This window comes from Oryzias melastigma, linkage group LG4 (genome assembly GCF_002922805.2).
Source record: "Oryzias melastigma strain HK-1 linkage group LG4, ASM292280v2, whole genome shotgun sequence".
Classification (NCBI taxonomy): Eukaryota; Metazoa; Chordata; class Actinopteri; order Beloniformes; family Adrianichthyidae; genus Oryzias; species Oryzias melastigma.
The window spans coordinates 16,155,424-16,169,199 of record NC_050515.1 but is presented as its reverse complement, the minus strand read 5'-3'; the positions used below and the strand labels follow the sequence as shown (position 1 = coordinate 16,169,199).

The 13,776-nt window shown below is 43.2% G+C and overlaps 1 protein-coding gene across 1 annotated transcript in view; it reads left to right on the top strand.

The window, feature by feature from the left end:
* lrp8 (low density lipoprotein receptor-related protein 8, apolipoprotein e receptor) overlaps nt 1-9,121 on the top strand; it is a 183,001-nt gene extending 173,880 nt beyond the window's left edge. The window contains exons 18-19 of the mRNA XM_024278627.2: nt 889-1,061; nt 3,393-9,121. Coding sequence (XP_024134395.1) covers nt 889-1,061; nt 3,393-3,431 — 212 coding nt within the window. The 3' untranslated portion in view covers nt 3,432-9,121. The remainder of the gene's footprint in view (nt 1-888; nt 1,062-3,392) is intronic.
* The last annotated feature ends 4,655 nt before the right edge of the window (nt 9,122-13,776 follow it).

Here is a 13,776-nt window from a genome sequence, read left to right as displayed (position 1 = left end):
ATAAATCCAGTAATTGTAATTGGAGGCCCACAAGGGCTGGGCTTCTGCAGCTCGGTTCTGCTCTCACATCCAGAAACACGCCACCCACAGCTCCACTAGGAGAAGCAGCTCAGCAACGATTATCAGTATTTAGGGGAAGTCGAGCTCTCTAACGGAGGGAAACGCTCAAAATGAAACAAAAGATTTTTGAACCATTGAGCACAAAGACGGGTTTTCCAGCGTAGCTGTGCTGGGATCTCTATTGTTGAGAGATGAAGATGCAATATTGCTCACACAAAAGACTTAGTTGATTTATTTTTTTCTCCTTTCCTCTATTTGTATTTGTAAATACTATTCATTTTTTCAGTTGAGTGCAAAATTATAAATCACAGCCCAAATGGAGCACTGGGATGAAACACTGATGACAGCTGAGAGACCTTTCAGGGATTCATTAAAAAAAATATATAGACTGCAGAGAATTTATCGATTTATTCAAATTTTAGTTTTTATGAGTTGACATATTTATTCATTTTCATAATTGTTAATGAAGTGGTAAAAGAAAATGTGCATGTAAGTTTCTGTGTTTGGTCATTCATGAATATTAAGGAGAGTTTTGTGTGTTTTTACTGGGGGTGAAGGCTCATTATTTTTGGGTTTTATTAAGATTTTCCCAAAAAAATGTTAAGAGTTGATCACTTCTGCATTCCATTGTCCTCCTGTTTTATTCAAGATCTTCACTTATTATCAACTATTTTGAAAATAATGAGTCTTCCGGCAATATGAGGAACTGTGTTGGTTGTGTTTGTTTGAGTGCTTAAAGCGCCGCTCCGTGTCCCCTGGGCTGTGTTAACGCTCCCGCCGTGTGTTGTTGTGTGTGTTAAACACATGCAGTCCCTATCCTTGCCACAGTGGTCATTGGATTACTCTGCACCGGCGGGTACCTGGTGTGGCGGAACTGGCGGCGCAAGAACACCAAGAGCATGAACTTCGACAACCCCGTCTACCGCAAAACCACGGAGGACGACGACGACGAGATCCACATCGGCCGCCACAGCGAGTCCATCGGGCACGTCTACCCGCCCGTGAGTGGCAGCCACAGTCAGCCGTTCCTGGCGCTCCCTCTGGGGGGCGGCATGTCAGACAGCAACTCGCACTGGTACTCGGGGGCCCCTATGCTTTCCAGTGGCAAGTAAGAGGAGCAGCAGGAAGAGAAAAATGATGGGAGGATGCACAAGTTTGGCCTGGTGGAGAGGATAGAAACGGGCTCGCACACGTACACTTCCACTCGCTCACATATCTGTCTTACAGCAATCACTGAGAGCAACCACCAACATCATTCAGCAGCCATACACGCATCGGTCACCACCATCCCATCTACCTGTACATTGAGTTCTTGAAAGAAAAAAAACATCCGATCCATTCATTCAGTCACCAGATAAGCATTGGGAGGAATTGTTTTCTTGCTTGATCTAAACAGGCTTAAAGGGTAACCAAACAGGGAAGTTGGAGGCAGACTCCACCCACAGCTGAAATTTGAATATCCAGTCAGAGAGGTGGGGCTTGGGGGCAGGACTGCTACCATTACGGGAGCTGCAGATCATGACGTGGGGCTTCAATGGTTTGACCAATCATAAAAGTTAACTGTAATACCTTTACTTAACCTGTAGGGGGCAGCACACCAACAGTGACTATATTTTCAAGAATTAAACATGTTTATTTTAATTTGTCAAAAATTTGACCAACAGACAGGACTTTTAGAGCCCCATTTATAGAGGTCATCAGACTAAAAAAGTTGATTTAGGGTTTGGCTACCCTCTCAATCATGTGTGTCAAAGTTTTGCCCCGCGGGCCGGATCTGGCCCACCGGGTAATTATATCCGGTCCTCCAGATAATTTAATTTTTTTGTTATTGATGGCCCGATGTTATCTTGCACTTATTTCTAACTTGTATAATTTTGACAAAATATATTTTTATGGAGAGTGAAATATTGGAAGTCATTTAAGGTTTTAGTTGATCAATTCTGGTATAATGTTCCTGCCTTTTTATTATTCATAATTATGTTAAAAAAGTTACAGTTTTAAAGTTTTAAAAATTGGCATTCTGCAAGCTTTTTGGAATATTTTGGCATTTACTAAGGTTTTTTTAGGCTATTTTGGAGTTTAGCTAATATTTTAGCTACATGCTAGCTATTTTGGCCTTTTTCAGCTTTTCTTTTTAGGTTTTTTGGGCTGTTTAGAAGTCATGCTAATATTTACCGGTACACACCAGGTGTTTCAGCTAATTTATGCTTTTTTTCAGTTTTGTAGTTTATCTATTTTTTCAGCTACATACTAGCTGCTTTGGCTAACCTAAGCTTTTTTTGTTAACTAATTTGGCATTTAGCTAATATTTCAGCTGGCTATTAACTTCAGCATTTCCAGCTATCAATTTCAGCATCTTCAGCTTCCAAATTCAGCTTACAGCATTAACACTAGCATTATCACAATGCTATATATTTAGTTCATAATTATGTATAAAAGTTGCAGTTTCAAAAAATTACTTTTAGTGTATTCAATAAATGTTTATCCTGTTCGGCCCGCGACCTAAGGTGTGTTTTAGATTTTGGCCCCTTGTGAGATTGAGTTCTACACCCCATAGTAACTCCTGTCTTCACCTGAGACAACTGTCACTAAAGCACAACCAGGAAGCACAAATCAGGTGGAAGGACAAACCACATTTACAATTTCCCTGTTTTTCTATTAGCCGCAGAAACCATGACTGTTAACTGACTTTCTTTTTAATTTTTCACGTCAATTTGAACCTGCATGTATCAAAATGCACTAAAATCCCTGGAAATGTGTAAAAAAAAAAAAATTACAAGGGTTTATCAAAGGGAGGAGGGAGTCTTTGATCGGTTGGCATGGTAGCTTGGATTCCTTTGTGGGACTGAATAGTGAGAGGAGGGTGGGAGAAAGGCAAAGAATTGTGGGTATCGCTGGCACAATGACAGGCTAAAAGCACACACACACACATGAAGCAGGTGCTCGATTAAGATTCAAGGTCGAAGGAACGACCAGGAAAGAGACTGTGTTTTTTCCTCGTGTTTTCCACATTCTACCTTTGCTCTTTAACACTTTTGTCATTCTATAGACTTCGGGGGGGTGGGGGTCACTGGTAGCTTAAAATAGCATTTTTTTGGGGTCACATATCTGCAGCGGTAAGCAACCTGCACGACCTCACCCCAATGAAGGAGCAGCCAGGGAGGGAGCTGAAGAGAGACATCGACGGAAGGTCATGGAGAGGAGGGACACCCTAAACAGAGCAAAAAGAAAGCATTTGTCTTCTTGGGAGGGGGGGGGTCTGCGTCTGTCCTCTGCGCTCGATTCCCTCCCCTCTCCCTTGAGGTAACCGTGTTTTTATCTGCTGTTTGCAGCGCGTGGCACTCAGTCTGGAGGACGATGGGTACCCCTGATGTGGGGGGAGGGGCAGGATTTTTACAATCTCCCCCTCCCCCTTTCCTACCTGGCCCGTCTTCCCGCCACCGCCTCCACACCTGTACACAGAGGCCAGTATGACACAGAGGAGGCGAGTCCTCGCTCTGCCTCCACATTTCAGGAGCAGAGATGGCATCATGGGAATTCCCTTAGTTCTGATTACCATTACTAGCAATTATTACTACTACTACTACCATTAGTACTAGATTACTATCCTCTACTGCTGTCCTTCTTCCACCTTTTCTTAACTGTAGTGGTGTGTTCAGTCCTGCTTGATGATCGGTCGCACTAACCTCATTTGACTGAATGGAAAGGCTGCTGTGGGGGTGGGAGTTCAAATTCTGTTTTTTTAGTATTTATTCAGTCAGTTTGTACTTTTTCAGAACACAGCAGGTTTGTTTAAAGACACACCTTCTTCTTTTGGAAAAAATAGAAGCCTTCGTCCTTTTTCAGGCCTTCAGCTGTGCCCCGACATACTGTGAAGCTAAATTTAGTCACGAGAATAAAAAAAGTGGAAAGCCTAAATGATAAGGATAAGGACGCCTCTTCACCACTTTTTGACATTGTGGGTGTCCCCAACTGGTTTTTGACGTGCTGGCTGTTAGTTTAATTAAGGGTCCGCAACCTTCAGGAAACATCCGGTACCACTACCCAAACCCGGTACCCTAACGTTGCCTCAGACGCAGTACCGGACCCGAGACAGCACAATATGCTTTGAGTTACCAGTGCACCCCACGTCCCCGTATACAGGGACATGGACCGCACCGGTAACCTGACCCAGTACCGGTAACCTAACCCAGTACCAGCACTGGGTTTCTTTCTACAGGGACTCTGAACGCACCGGTACCCTAACCCAGTACTGGGCACAAACCAGTACCGGGTTAGGGTACCAGTGCGCCCTGTGTCCCCATATACTGGTACTAGGTTAGGGTACTGGTACTGGGCTAGGGTACCGGTGCAGTCCCAGTACCAGTGCCGGTACCCTAAACCTTTACTGGGCATGAACCGGTACCAGGTTAGGGTACCGTTACTGGGTTAGGGTAGTGGTGCGCCCCGCGTCGCTGTATACCAGTACAGCATTAGGGTACTGGTGCGGTCCTTGTACCCTATCCAAGTACCGGGCTCATAGTGTGCAGGGACTGGGTTAGGATACCGGTGCACTCCGCGTCCCGGTATTGGACTGTTCCGGTTGGGAATCTGATTTAATGGGATCAACCAGCACATCAAAAAAACGATGAGCTGAGGACACCCAAATCGTCAAAAAGTGACGCGGAGAGGTCCTTAACCAAACATCAATCTGTGATGAGTTTGGAGTGAGAATGTGTTGAAATAGCAGCTAAGTGTGTTAAAAATAAGAATTTGTGGATAAAATGAAACTTCAGTGAAGATGTAGAAGGCAGTACAGGTGCTGCTGAACAGAAGCCTTTCCCTTTCCCCCTCTCTCAGAGAGTGACATAAATATTGATGGGTTTAAAACAGCTGCCAGAGGGGAGCTTAAACTCTACCTAAAGTATTTATGCTCCGAATCGATAGCTCCTCTCTCAATTTGACATGATTGACAGATATCATCGTTAGCACTTGCACAGTGCACACATTAGTGGCCTCGTTGCCCCGGCTTCACAGGCTTCGAGTTTCTCTGCATGAAAGCGTAACCGGGTGAGATGATGCAGAAAAAAAACCTCACATTCGGAGGGAAGCGCTCTTCTCTGCTGTCACTGAGGGTCCGTCGTGCGTTTGAGTGGCGCTGTTTGGTTCGAGCAGATGAGTAATTCTCCAGGGTCGACTGAGCCCAGCGCTGGTTTGATTTCAAAGCAGGGGAGGAAGTGTGGACTCGATTCCGATATGCTTCCAGCTCGGATGGGGTTTATGCCCCACTGAAAATCGTAATAACTCTTCGTGTTTTGGCTCGAGGACGCTGCAAACGGAGTTGTCATTAACAAACCTCCGTTGTTGGTTTTTTTGACGCCCCCCCCAAGCACTTACATCGCATGAAATATGCAAGGTACAAAGCGGCGTTTGAGCGTAGGTTCAACTGATTTTCACGAGTCTTCCACTCTTGCGGAACAGTGTTCAGCTCTGTTTGTCCAAAACAGAATAAATCGACAGTCTTCCTACTCCACAGCTGTTGGTTAACATTGCTGTTTCTACTCTGACATAGGAGATCAGGATGCGGACGGAGGCCGGACTGTTGGGTCATTTGCAGCTACATCTATCCTAAAGATGATCAGATGGGCTTCTTAATCGTTCATGAGTCAGACTAAGATGCTAAAGATGACAGAACAGCCTCAATGTTTCCTCCAGTGTTGCATATTTGCACAGGAACTCCATCGAATAGACTAATTCTGAGACCTTACTCACACTGGGAATGAGGAATTGGTTTGATACTTACAGGATTGTGTCTATTAGAGATGAAAGAGATGAAAAGAAGCTAGAAGACAGGTGTCTCATCTGGATAAAAGAAAAAAAATCCGTGTTGACCCTTGAGTTGACTTGGCTCTGCACCCCCCCTACACACACTTTCCCTCCAACGCCTCCAGTCTAATTCCATGCTGCGGGCTGGCAATAAATTGCTTATTTATTTAGGTGCCTGAGCGTGACATTGTGGGAAAGTTGTTATTGCGACAACGTGAAGACAGATTGGTCGGCCCACTTTGCGCTCTCCTCCAGAGGCGCCGTCTCCGCTGAAGGACACCGCCTGGAGTCCAGACTCGGCTGGCGTTACTTAGAAGGCAGTAATTGTCGTGGTAGCAGAGGCCACGAGGTGACCTCCTGCTCCCCCACATCCCCGCTGCGCTGTCGTTTTGTATTTACAGGGACCATTTGGGCTCTAACCCGCGCTCGGAGGCAGGCTTTGTTGTGGTCTGGAAGCAGCCTCCAGTAATAAGGATCAATTAAAGGACTGCACTTTCTTTTTTTATTTATTTTTTTTTTTGCTGACGCGATGTGAAGGTTGGTTTTGTATCTTTGTGTTGACTTATTCAGGTATTGGAATACTACTGTAGATGTGTGTTCATTAGAGATATTTTCAGTCTTGTATCCACTATTAGCTGCTTTGGAAAATCGTTGACACCAAAACAGCAGAAGTCATTTCCAGCACTTTTAGAGTTTTGTTAGCACTACTTGTTTTAGTTATTTATTAGAAATGGGAGATCTAGTTCTGCTCTATGTTGATGACATAGTCTTATATTTGAGAAACTTGACGTGCTAATTAGCACCTTCTACTTAATCTTCATACAGTCCCACTCCAATCATCTTTTGGTCTATTTTAAAAGTTAAATTTTCTACTTTTATAAAAGTAGATTTTTTTAAAACTCGTTTCCACTGAGCGGTACAGTACAGTAAGGTCCGGTTTAGCATGTGGGGTGAAGGTAACTACTATAACAATGGAGGTTTTTTTTCCTGCTTGGTTTTTGGTTCTTCATGTAAACAAAACATTTAATGTTGTTTGAGAGAAAATGAGCAGAGAAGAGGAATAGAGGCACTTTTGTGGTGCTTTCTTGTGTCATAATGACCAGTTTCAATGCTAGCTTCATGCTCCCACTTTTCTATGGATCCGAAACCAACAGGGGCCAAAAAATGGTACGATTCAGTCTGACTTCATTGATCCATTTTAAAATGGAAACACTGAAAATACCAGATTGTACCGTATCACTTAGTGGAAATCAGGCATTATTAATGCTGTTTTTTTGGCCAAAAAAACAGTTTTCTTGGACATGTGTTCGGGATTATTTTCTACTCATGATTCAGCATGATTTGAGTACAGAAATACTCAAAAATGTAGTTTTAAATTTAAATTATTTTATGCATGTCCTCCATATTGAGAAAAATGCTATGAGAACAACACGATTTTCATTGGAGTGGGTCTTTAGCACCTTTTGGAAATAATCAAGATCATCAAATTAGAAAACCAACATTATTTTTTTAGGTTAAATGTTAATTAATAGAGTCTGTCAGTTTTTTTTTTGTTAATAAAATAATCCATTTAATAATAATAATAATGATTTTAATAATAATAAAAAACACTTCTCACCCAAGCGTTCATGTTGTAAAACTTGATATTTTAGTGAAAAACTAAAAAAATCTAGAGGATCCTAGATGTTTGTTGCATTCTCCTTGGTGTATAAATAATTTAAGCTTCCTATATGGGGAACCTTTTTTACTTTTAACATAACATCTTTTATATTTTACTGCAGGCTTCCTGATTTTGTGCTCCTTGCGTCAGCTGTTCTTCCTCTCTGCCCTCCTAATGCTTCTCTGCCGTGACTCTAACCACTAACTCCGCTCACATCGCCCTGCATCTCTTGTACTACCAGCACTGAGCTTTTCAATATTTCATTGCTTGTCATTTTTTCCCTAAATTTTAGTTTTTTTTGACAAGACTGTCCACATTTAGCTGCCCCTCCCATCTCTTCATCTAAGCCATCCTTTCTTCAGCAAGGGCTCTCAGTTTTCTTTGTAGACAGACACACTGGATGAACAGAGTGCTGGAGGAAATCCCTTCAACATCACAGAAACAAAGAAAACCTCTCAGACCTGAGGGGGGGGGGCACTTCCTCAAGAGAACCAGTAGAACGATTGCAAAGAAGGAGCTTCGCCCTCCAGCGACACTTTCCGTAAACTGTCCCAGACTCTGCTTGGGTGACATTTAGCTCTCCTCTGGTTCTCATTGGTCTTTTTTATTTCCTTTGTAACCATGTTTTGAACTGTCAAACTGCATGTGAGTCGTACTAGCTCCTCCCACAGTTCGACCTGCTCGATGTTCAGTCGCCCTGCAGCTGATGCAAGATGAAGGAAGACGTTTTTGTGGATCCGGCAACTTTTTGCAGTAAAACGCCACAAACGTTTATTTGTCACTTTGAAACAATGTCACATATTTTTGCAAAACTTGTGTTCGTGTCCATTCCTCAGCCACACGACAGGCATTTTTTACGCTGTTTGTTGCACATGACTTTTCAAGAAGCCTTCTGCACTGTGTAAAGAGATGATGCTCTTGGTGGGGAAGGAGAACAGGGGGTGGGGGGTGGGGGGGCTGATGAGAACAGTCCAATGGTTTTCAAATCTTGTAAATAATACGTTTTCATACCGCAAAAAAAACTTTTTTGATAATGTTTTAAATGTTTCTGTAAAAAAAACAAAATGTACATACAGTTGTGGGTAAAAAGGAGTGTAGACTATATATGAATTTATTTGTACACGAGAGCACTGGGTTTCTTTACTACTTGATTGTAACTAAAATTAATAATCTGCCAAAGTGTTTTTACTTTTTTTTTCTCCTGTTTGTACCGATCTTTTTGAGTTTAGCTTAACATCTCAGCGGACTCTAGCGCCCGCTCTGTAATTCTGTTGCATTTAATTTTCTGGCTGTTTTTCAAGAGAGAGAGAGGGGGGGGGGGTGTTTTTAATTTATTGGTGCCTTGTTTTGTGCTCCTGTATACTTTTACACTTTCTGTTTCTCTGTGTTGTGTGTCTGTGAGGGGGAGGGGAAGGGGGGGTGGGGTGGCGTAGGGTACTAAAGGGGGAGGTGTTAAAAAAAAGACTTAGCAACTTCTGTACTTACATGGAATATCTGTACTGTATGCCAAAATGGTCTCACACGTTTCTATGAAATCAAGTTGTTGATAAATATCTCTATATATTGATATATTAAATTTATAAAAACTCTGCAACCTTTAAGTGTCTAAGTTGTCTTTTTTAACCTTTATTATCGACTTAAGTTTCCAAAAAAAAAATCATTTTTAAACTTTATTTAAGAGTAAAGTGGGTCCAGTGATGATCAGACTCAACAAATTGGCATATCAGAAGATTCCTGTTCTATACAACTGTGAGACAGATCTAAGTTTGCATCCATCCATCCACACATGGTTAATCCATTTTGACATCACATGGATTCAATTCAATTCAGTTTTCTTTATATAGCCCAAAATCACAAAGAAAATTTGCCTCATTTGGGCTTCATGCCGGTAATTTTACAGATACAGAAAATTAGGCTTAAAATATGAAAAATAGCAAAAGACTATACAGACTAAATAAACTGGTTATCCCTGCCCTTAGACCCTCCCTCCCGGGAAAGGAAAAACTCCTATTTATTTTTGTTCTATTTATTTATTCATTTTTGTTTTCTCTTTTCTGTGGTGCTGAGCAGCCAAAAACCACTGAAAGAAAAATAATTTAAACAAAATTAGACATATGTAATGCATTTTGCTTAAAATAATGAATATATTTTACATTTAAAGACAAACAAATGATTTTTTAATATCTCAAAAAAAGATTAACTAAAACACCTTGACAAAAGAGTTCAGTGGTGAGTTTGAACTGAATGTCAGGACATTGTCTACAAATTTACCAAAGCAGGCGGGCAGGTAGCTGAAGTCACATGACTGCAGGAAAACACGCAAATGAGGATGAGAGATCTTCCTCTGACATCAAAGCGGAGTGCATGTCTGCAGCTGACAGGGATACAGTCTCATCTGGTGCTGGACGTTTCCTGAGAGACAACACAGCGAAACATCATACGGCGGAGAATCCTCTGGAGCTGCCCTGCAGTGGGGTCAGCCTCCTACAAAAATAACATTGGCCAAACACCAATCATTTTTTCAATTGAGTTTTTTTAAGTTTCAAATAATATTGGCCCCGATTAAACTCCTTAAAAGAAAGATCCAGAGCATTGAAGCAACTGTCCGATGCGCCAGCAAATACAATCCAAACATCAAAAGAAAGCACTGTCTGGTCTCAACTTGAGGGTCAATTTTTTTCTCGTTTCTTTCATTTTTTTCCTTTTTTTGTGAAAGAAAAAAAAATCCAAAAGAAAAAAATCCAAATTGACACTCCAAGAGTGACTGTGGCTTCTGTCATATGATACCCAGCTGCTTACTTTGGTACTACCTTACTACTTTACTACTTACTTTCTGCAAAGAGGAATTCTTGTGGTTTCAAAACCAGACCCCCACCAGCCCCTGGCGGCACCTAGAAATTCTGTATATATTATAAATGGAACCAGCCCTCCCAGAGACCAACTTTCCTGGGGAACAGGTTCGACTTACTGCTGGCCATGCAAACCAAGCTCCTTTTTCAGCCACACAGATACCTGACAGCCCTCGTAAGGCTGTCTGGACCATTACTTACACAGTACTAGCCATAGGATATCATGGAGGACACAGTTTAAAGCCTTCTCCAAATCCTAAAAACACACATGGACTGGTTGAGTAAACTCCCATGAAATCTCCAGCTTGCCTGTGATGGGGTTAGCAGTAATGATGGTGTTCCGGTAAATAAATATACACTCAAAAATGAAATGATTAACGTTGTCCTACAACCTGTGACAATAGTTTGTCACAATGTCATAGAGCAAGATTGGGTAACTCCAGGCCTTGAAGGCCGCTGTGTCTACATGATTTCCAGATATCCAAGTCCTACTCATGACTGATTGCCTGGTTCATGTGTGTCTAGCCAATTAAAACATGCCAGAGCAGGGTATGTTGGAAAACATGCAGAAATAGAGCTCTCAAGACCTGGAGTTGACTGTCCATGCTATAGATAATAGAGCTGACCCCCTATTCAATGAGAAGGAGGGACACCACATTGCTGTTCACCAAATTCATTTCAGGACAGAGTTTTTGCCTCCACAACAGCCCGGGCCGCAGTTGGCTCAGACGGCCAGTATCAGTCAGCTGCCTTAGGAGTCCCATAATCCAGCCTCAGGAGGACTCCTTCTTAAGCTTGAAAGCATAACCTATTTTGTGTCCACCATCAGGTTCAGGCCCTCTGTGGGTCTTGGCCTTGATGTGACGAGAGGGCTTGTGTGTTCCAGTGATCCTGGAGAGCAATACTGCCTGGAGCTTTCTCCTGGCAGGGTCACCCTTGGCAGGACGGTCTCCAGACCAAGACCCCAGCAAGTCAGTGCACTGTGATGTGGCAGGCCCACCAACCGACTATCCTGCGAAGAGCTAACAACCCACCCAGGAGAACCCACTTTGTTACGAAAGTGATCAGGAAGAGAAGTCGGACTGCCTAACATGGTAACAGACCGTAGCCTGCCCCCGACCAACGAGTATGAATCAACCTTGGTATCAGGACGCGTATCGCCTCCTGGAACATCCAAACCCTTCTTCGACCGGGAGCTGCCACCCTGCTATCCCGAGAGCTCTACCATTATAACATCACAGTAGCCAGGCTCTGTGAAGTTAGATGGCAAGGAAGTAGTGAAATGACAGCTGGAGACCACTGTTACATCTACAGCGGCCCGGAAAAGCGGACGGGCCTTTATGGCGTGGCACTTGCCATCCCAAATGCCCTCCGTAAATTTCTTATCAGCTGGACTCCTATGAACGACAGATTGCTATCTGTTCGCTTCCTCCACCAACACGGCAAGATGTCGGTCAATGTCACCTACGCCCCCACGGAAGTTGCTGATGATGAGTAGAAGGATGAATTCTATGACCAACTGTACCAGGCTGCCGGCCAAGCTCCACCACATGTTATCGTACTGACAGATGCCAACGCCACCCTTTCTAGCAGCAAAAAGTCACCTGGCACACCTGTCGGCACCATCTTTGCTGACAGAGACACAAACGATAACGGAAACCGCCCTCTCTTGTTCTGCCATTACAACAGCTTCTGTGTTGCTGACACGTGGTTTCCACGGAAATGAATCCACCAGTGGACATGGTACAGCCCAGGCAGCAGAATAAGGAAAGCGCTGGACCACATCCTGATTTCTCGACGCTGGAAGTCGTTTGTCACCAACTGCCGAGTGTACAGTGGAGCCGAGCTTGGCAACACAGACCACCGCTTTCTGGTGGCTCAGCTTAGTCTAAAGCTCTGAGCCAACCAGAACACCAAGACTCGACCTCGCTTCAATTCCCCTGTCCTCAGAAACCCCAACATGGCCACAGACTTCAGCCATTCCATCTACCGCACCTTCGGCGCCCTGGCTCTGGACCAAAGAAGCCACTGGCAGACTTTCAAAGAAAGTGTCCTTCAGTCACCCCAGAAGGTCCTCAGGGGCTCACAAATGCCATCCAAAGAGCCATGGATCTCGGAGAAGACGCTGAATATCATCAATCAGCGGCGCGAGACACAACTCTGCGCCGTCCCTACAGAGTTACTCGGACTGAACCTGTGGAGTATCCTACACGCCCTCCGAAGATAACCACCCTCTTCAAACTGCTTTACAGCAATGCTCAGAGCTGTGTTCGTGTCAACGGTCGAGACCCTGACTGGTTCTCCATCTCCAGCGGTGTCTGCCAAAACAGTTAAAAAACAAAGTTAAAGTTATAAGGATGACATTTTGGCATATTCTATAGCACCTGGTTGATGAGGAAACAAGGTTTGTAATTTTTTATGGTTTTGGTGACTTTTTTGTTCTGTGTTTTCACATGATTTTACATTGTTGGCACATTTTATTTTGCCCGTTAGGTGGCACTGTGATGCTGAGTCACAGTTCTAAATGTACAGTAATAGTAGGATTTATTTTATGTTTATACAGAAAGGAACAGAATTTTATTGTTAAATAAGTTTGTTAAAATACGGTTACAGTATTTGATTTGCACCAAAGGTTAAAATTGTCAAAGTAATAAATTAATGGTGTAAAGTTTTTAAGGATAGAAAGTAATAAATGAAACAAAAAGGTCTTAATGGTGAATAACACTGTAAGAGATGTAAAATTTATATATTTTTTCTTCGTAGCTCTTACGGTGTGTTCACACAAACACGGCTTAATAAAGGCTTGTGAACCATCAGTTTGAGGGACAATCTTTTCAACCGGGGATGCTACACCCACCTTCGGCCTACAGTAACTGGGACAGTTTCTGGGGACCCAGCGGACCAAGTTGAGTTGAGAAGTTCATGATCCTCTCTAAGTAATCATCGCATCGAGCAGTCATCTTGAGGAATTTCACCGCACCTTGCAGTGCCGGACGCCCAAATCACAGCGGGCCAAGTTTTACCATGTCTTCACATTGACTTAACATTGAAACCTAACGCCTCTGCAGCACCTGGCACGTTCGGTGTGAATGCACCATAATAGAGAAGCACAGACTGTTTGCTGTCAGCTCGGTATCTTCAAGAACTGCAGTCTGCCCAGCAGGGTGCTGGCTGAGAAAAGTACTAAGAAGGTTCCCTTTTTGTCCTCCACTCCCCAACCCTGCACCGCTCTCTGCACTGCTACTGTTTTTTTTTCATGGAAGTACTTGCATTAATCAATCATGTGTTCACAACTTCTCTGAAATGTTCATCTGAATGGATGAGCTCGTTTCAGCATTTCTATGACCGTCCAAAAGATTAGATTTGTTAATGTAAGTCACATCTCTCTGCAAACAGGTACGG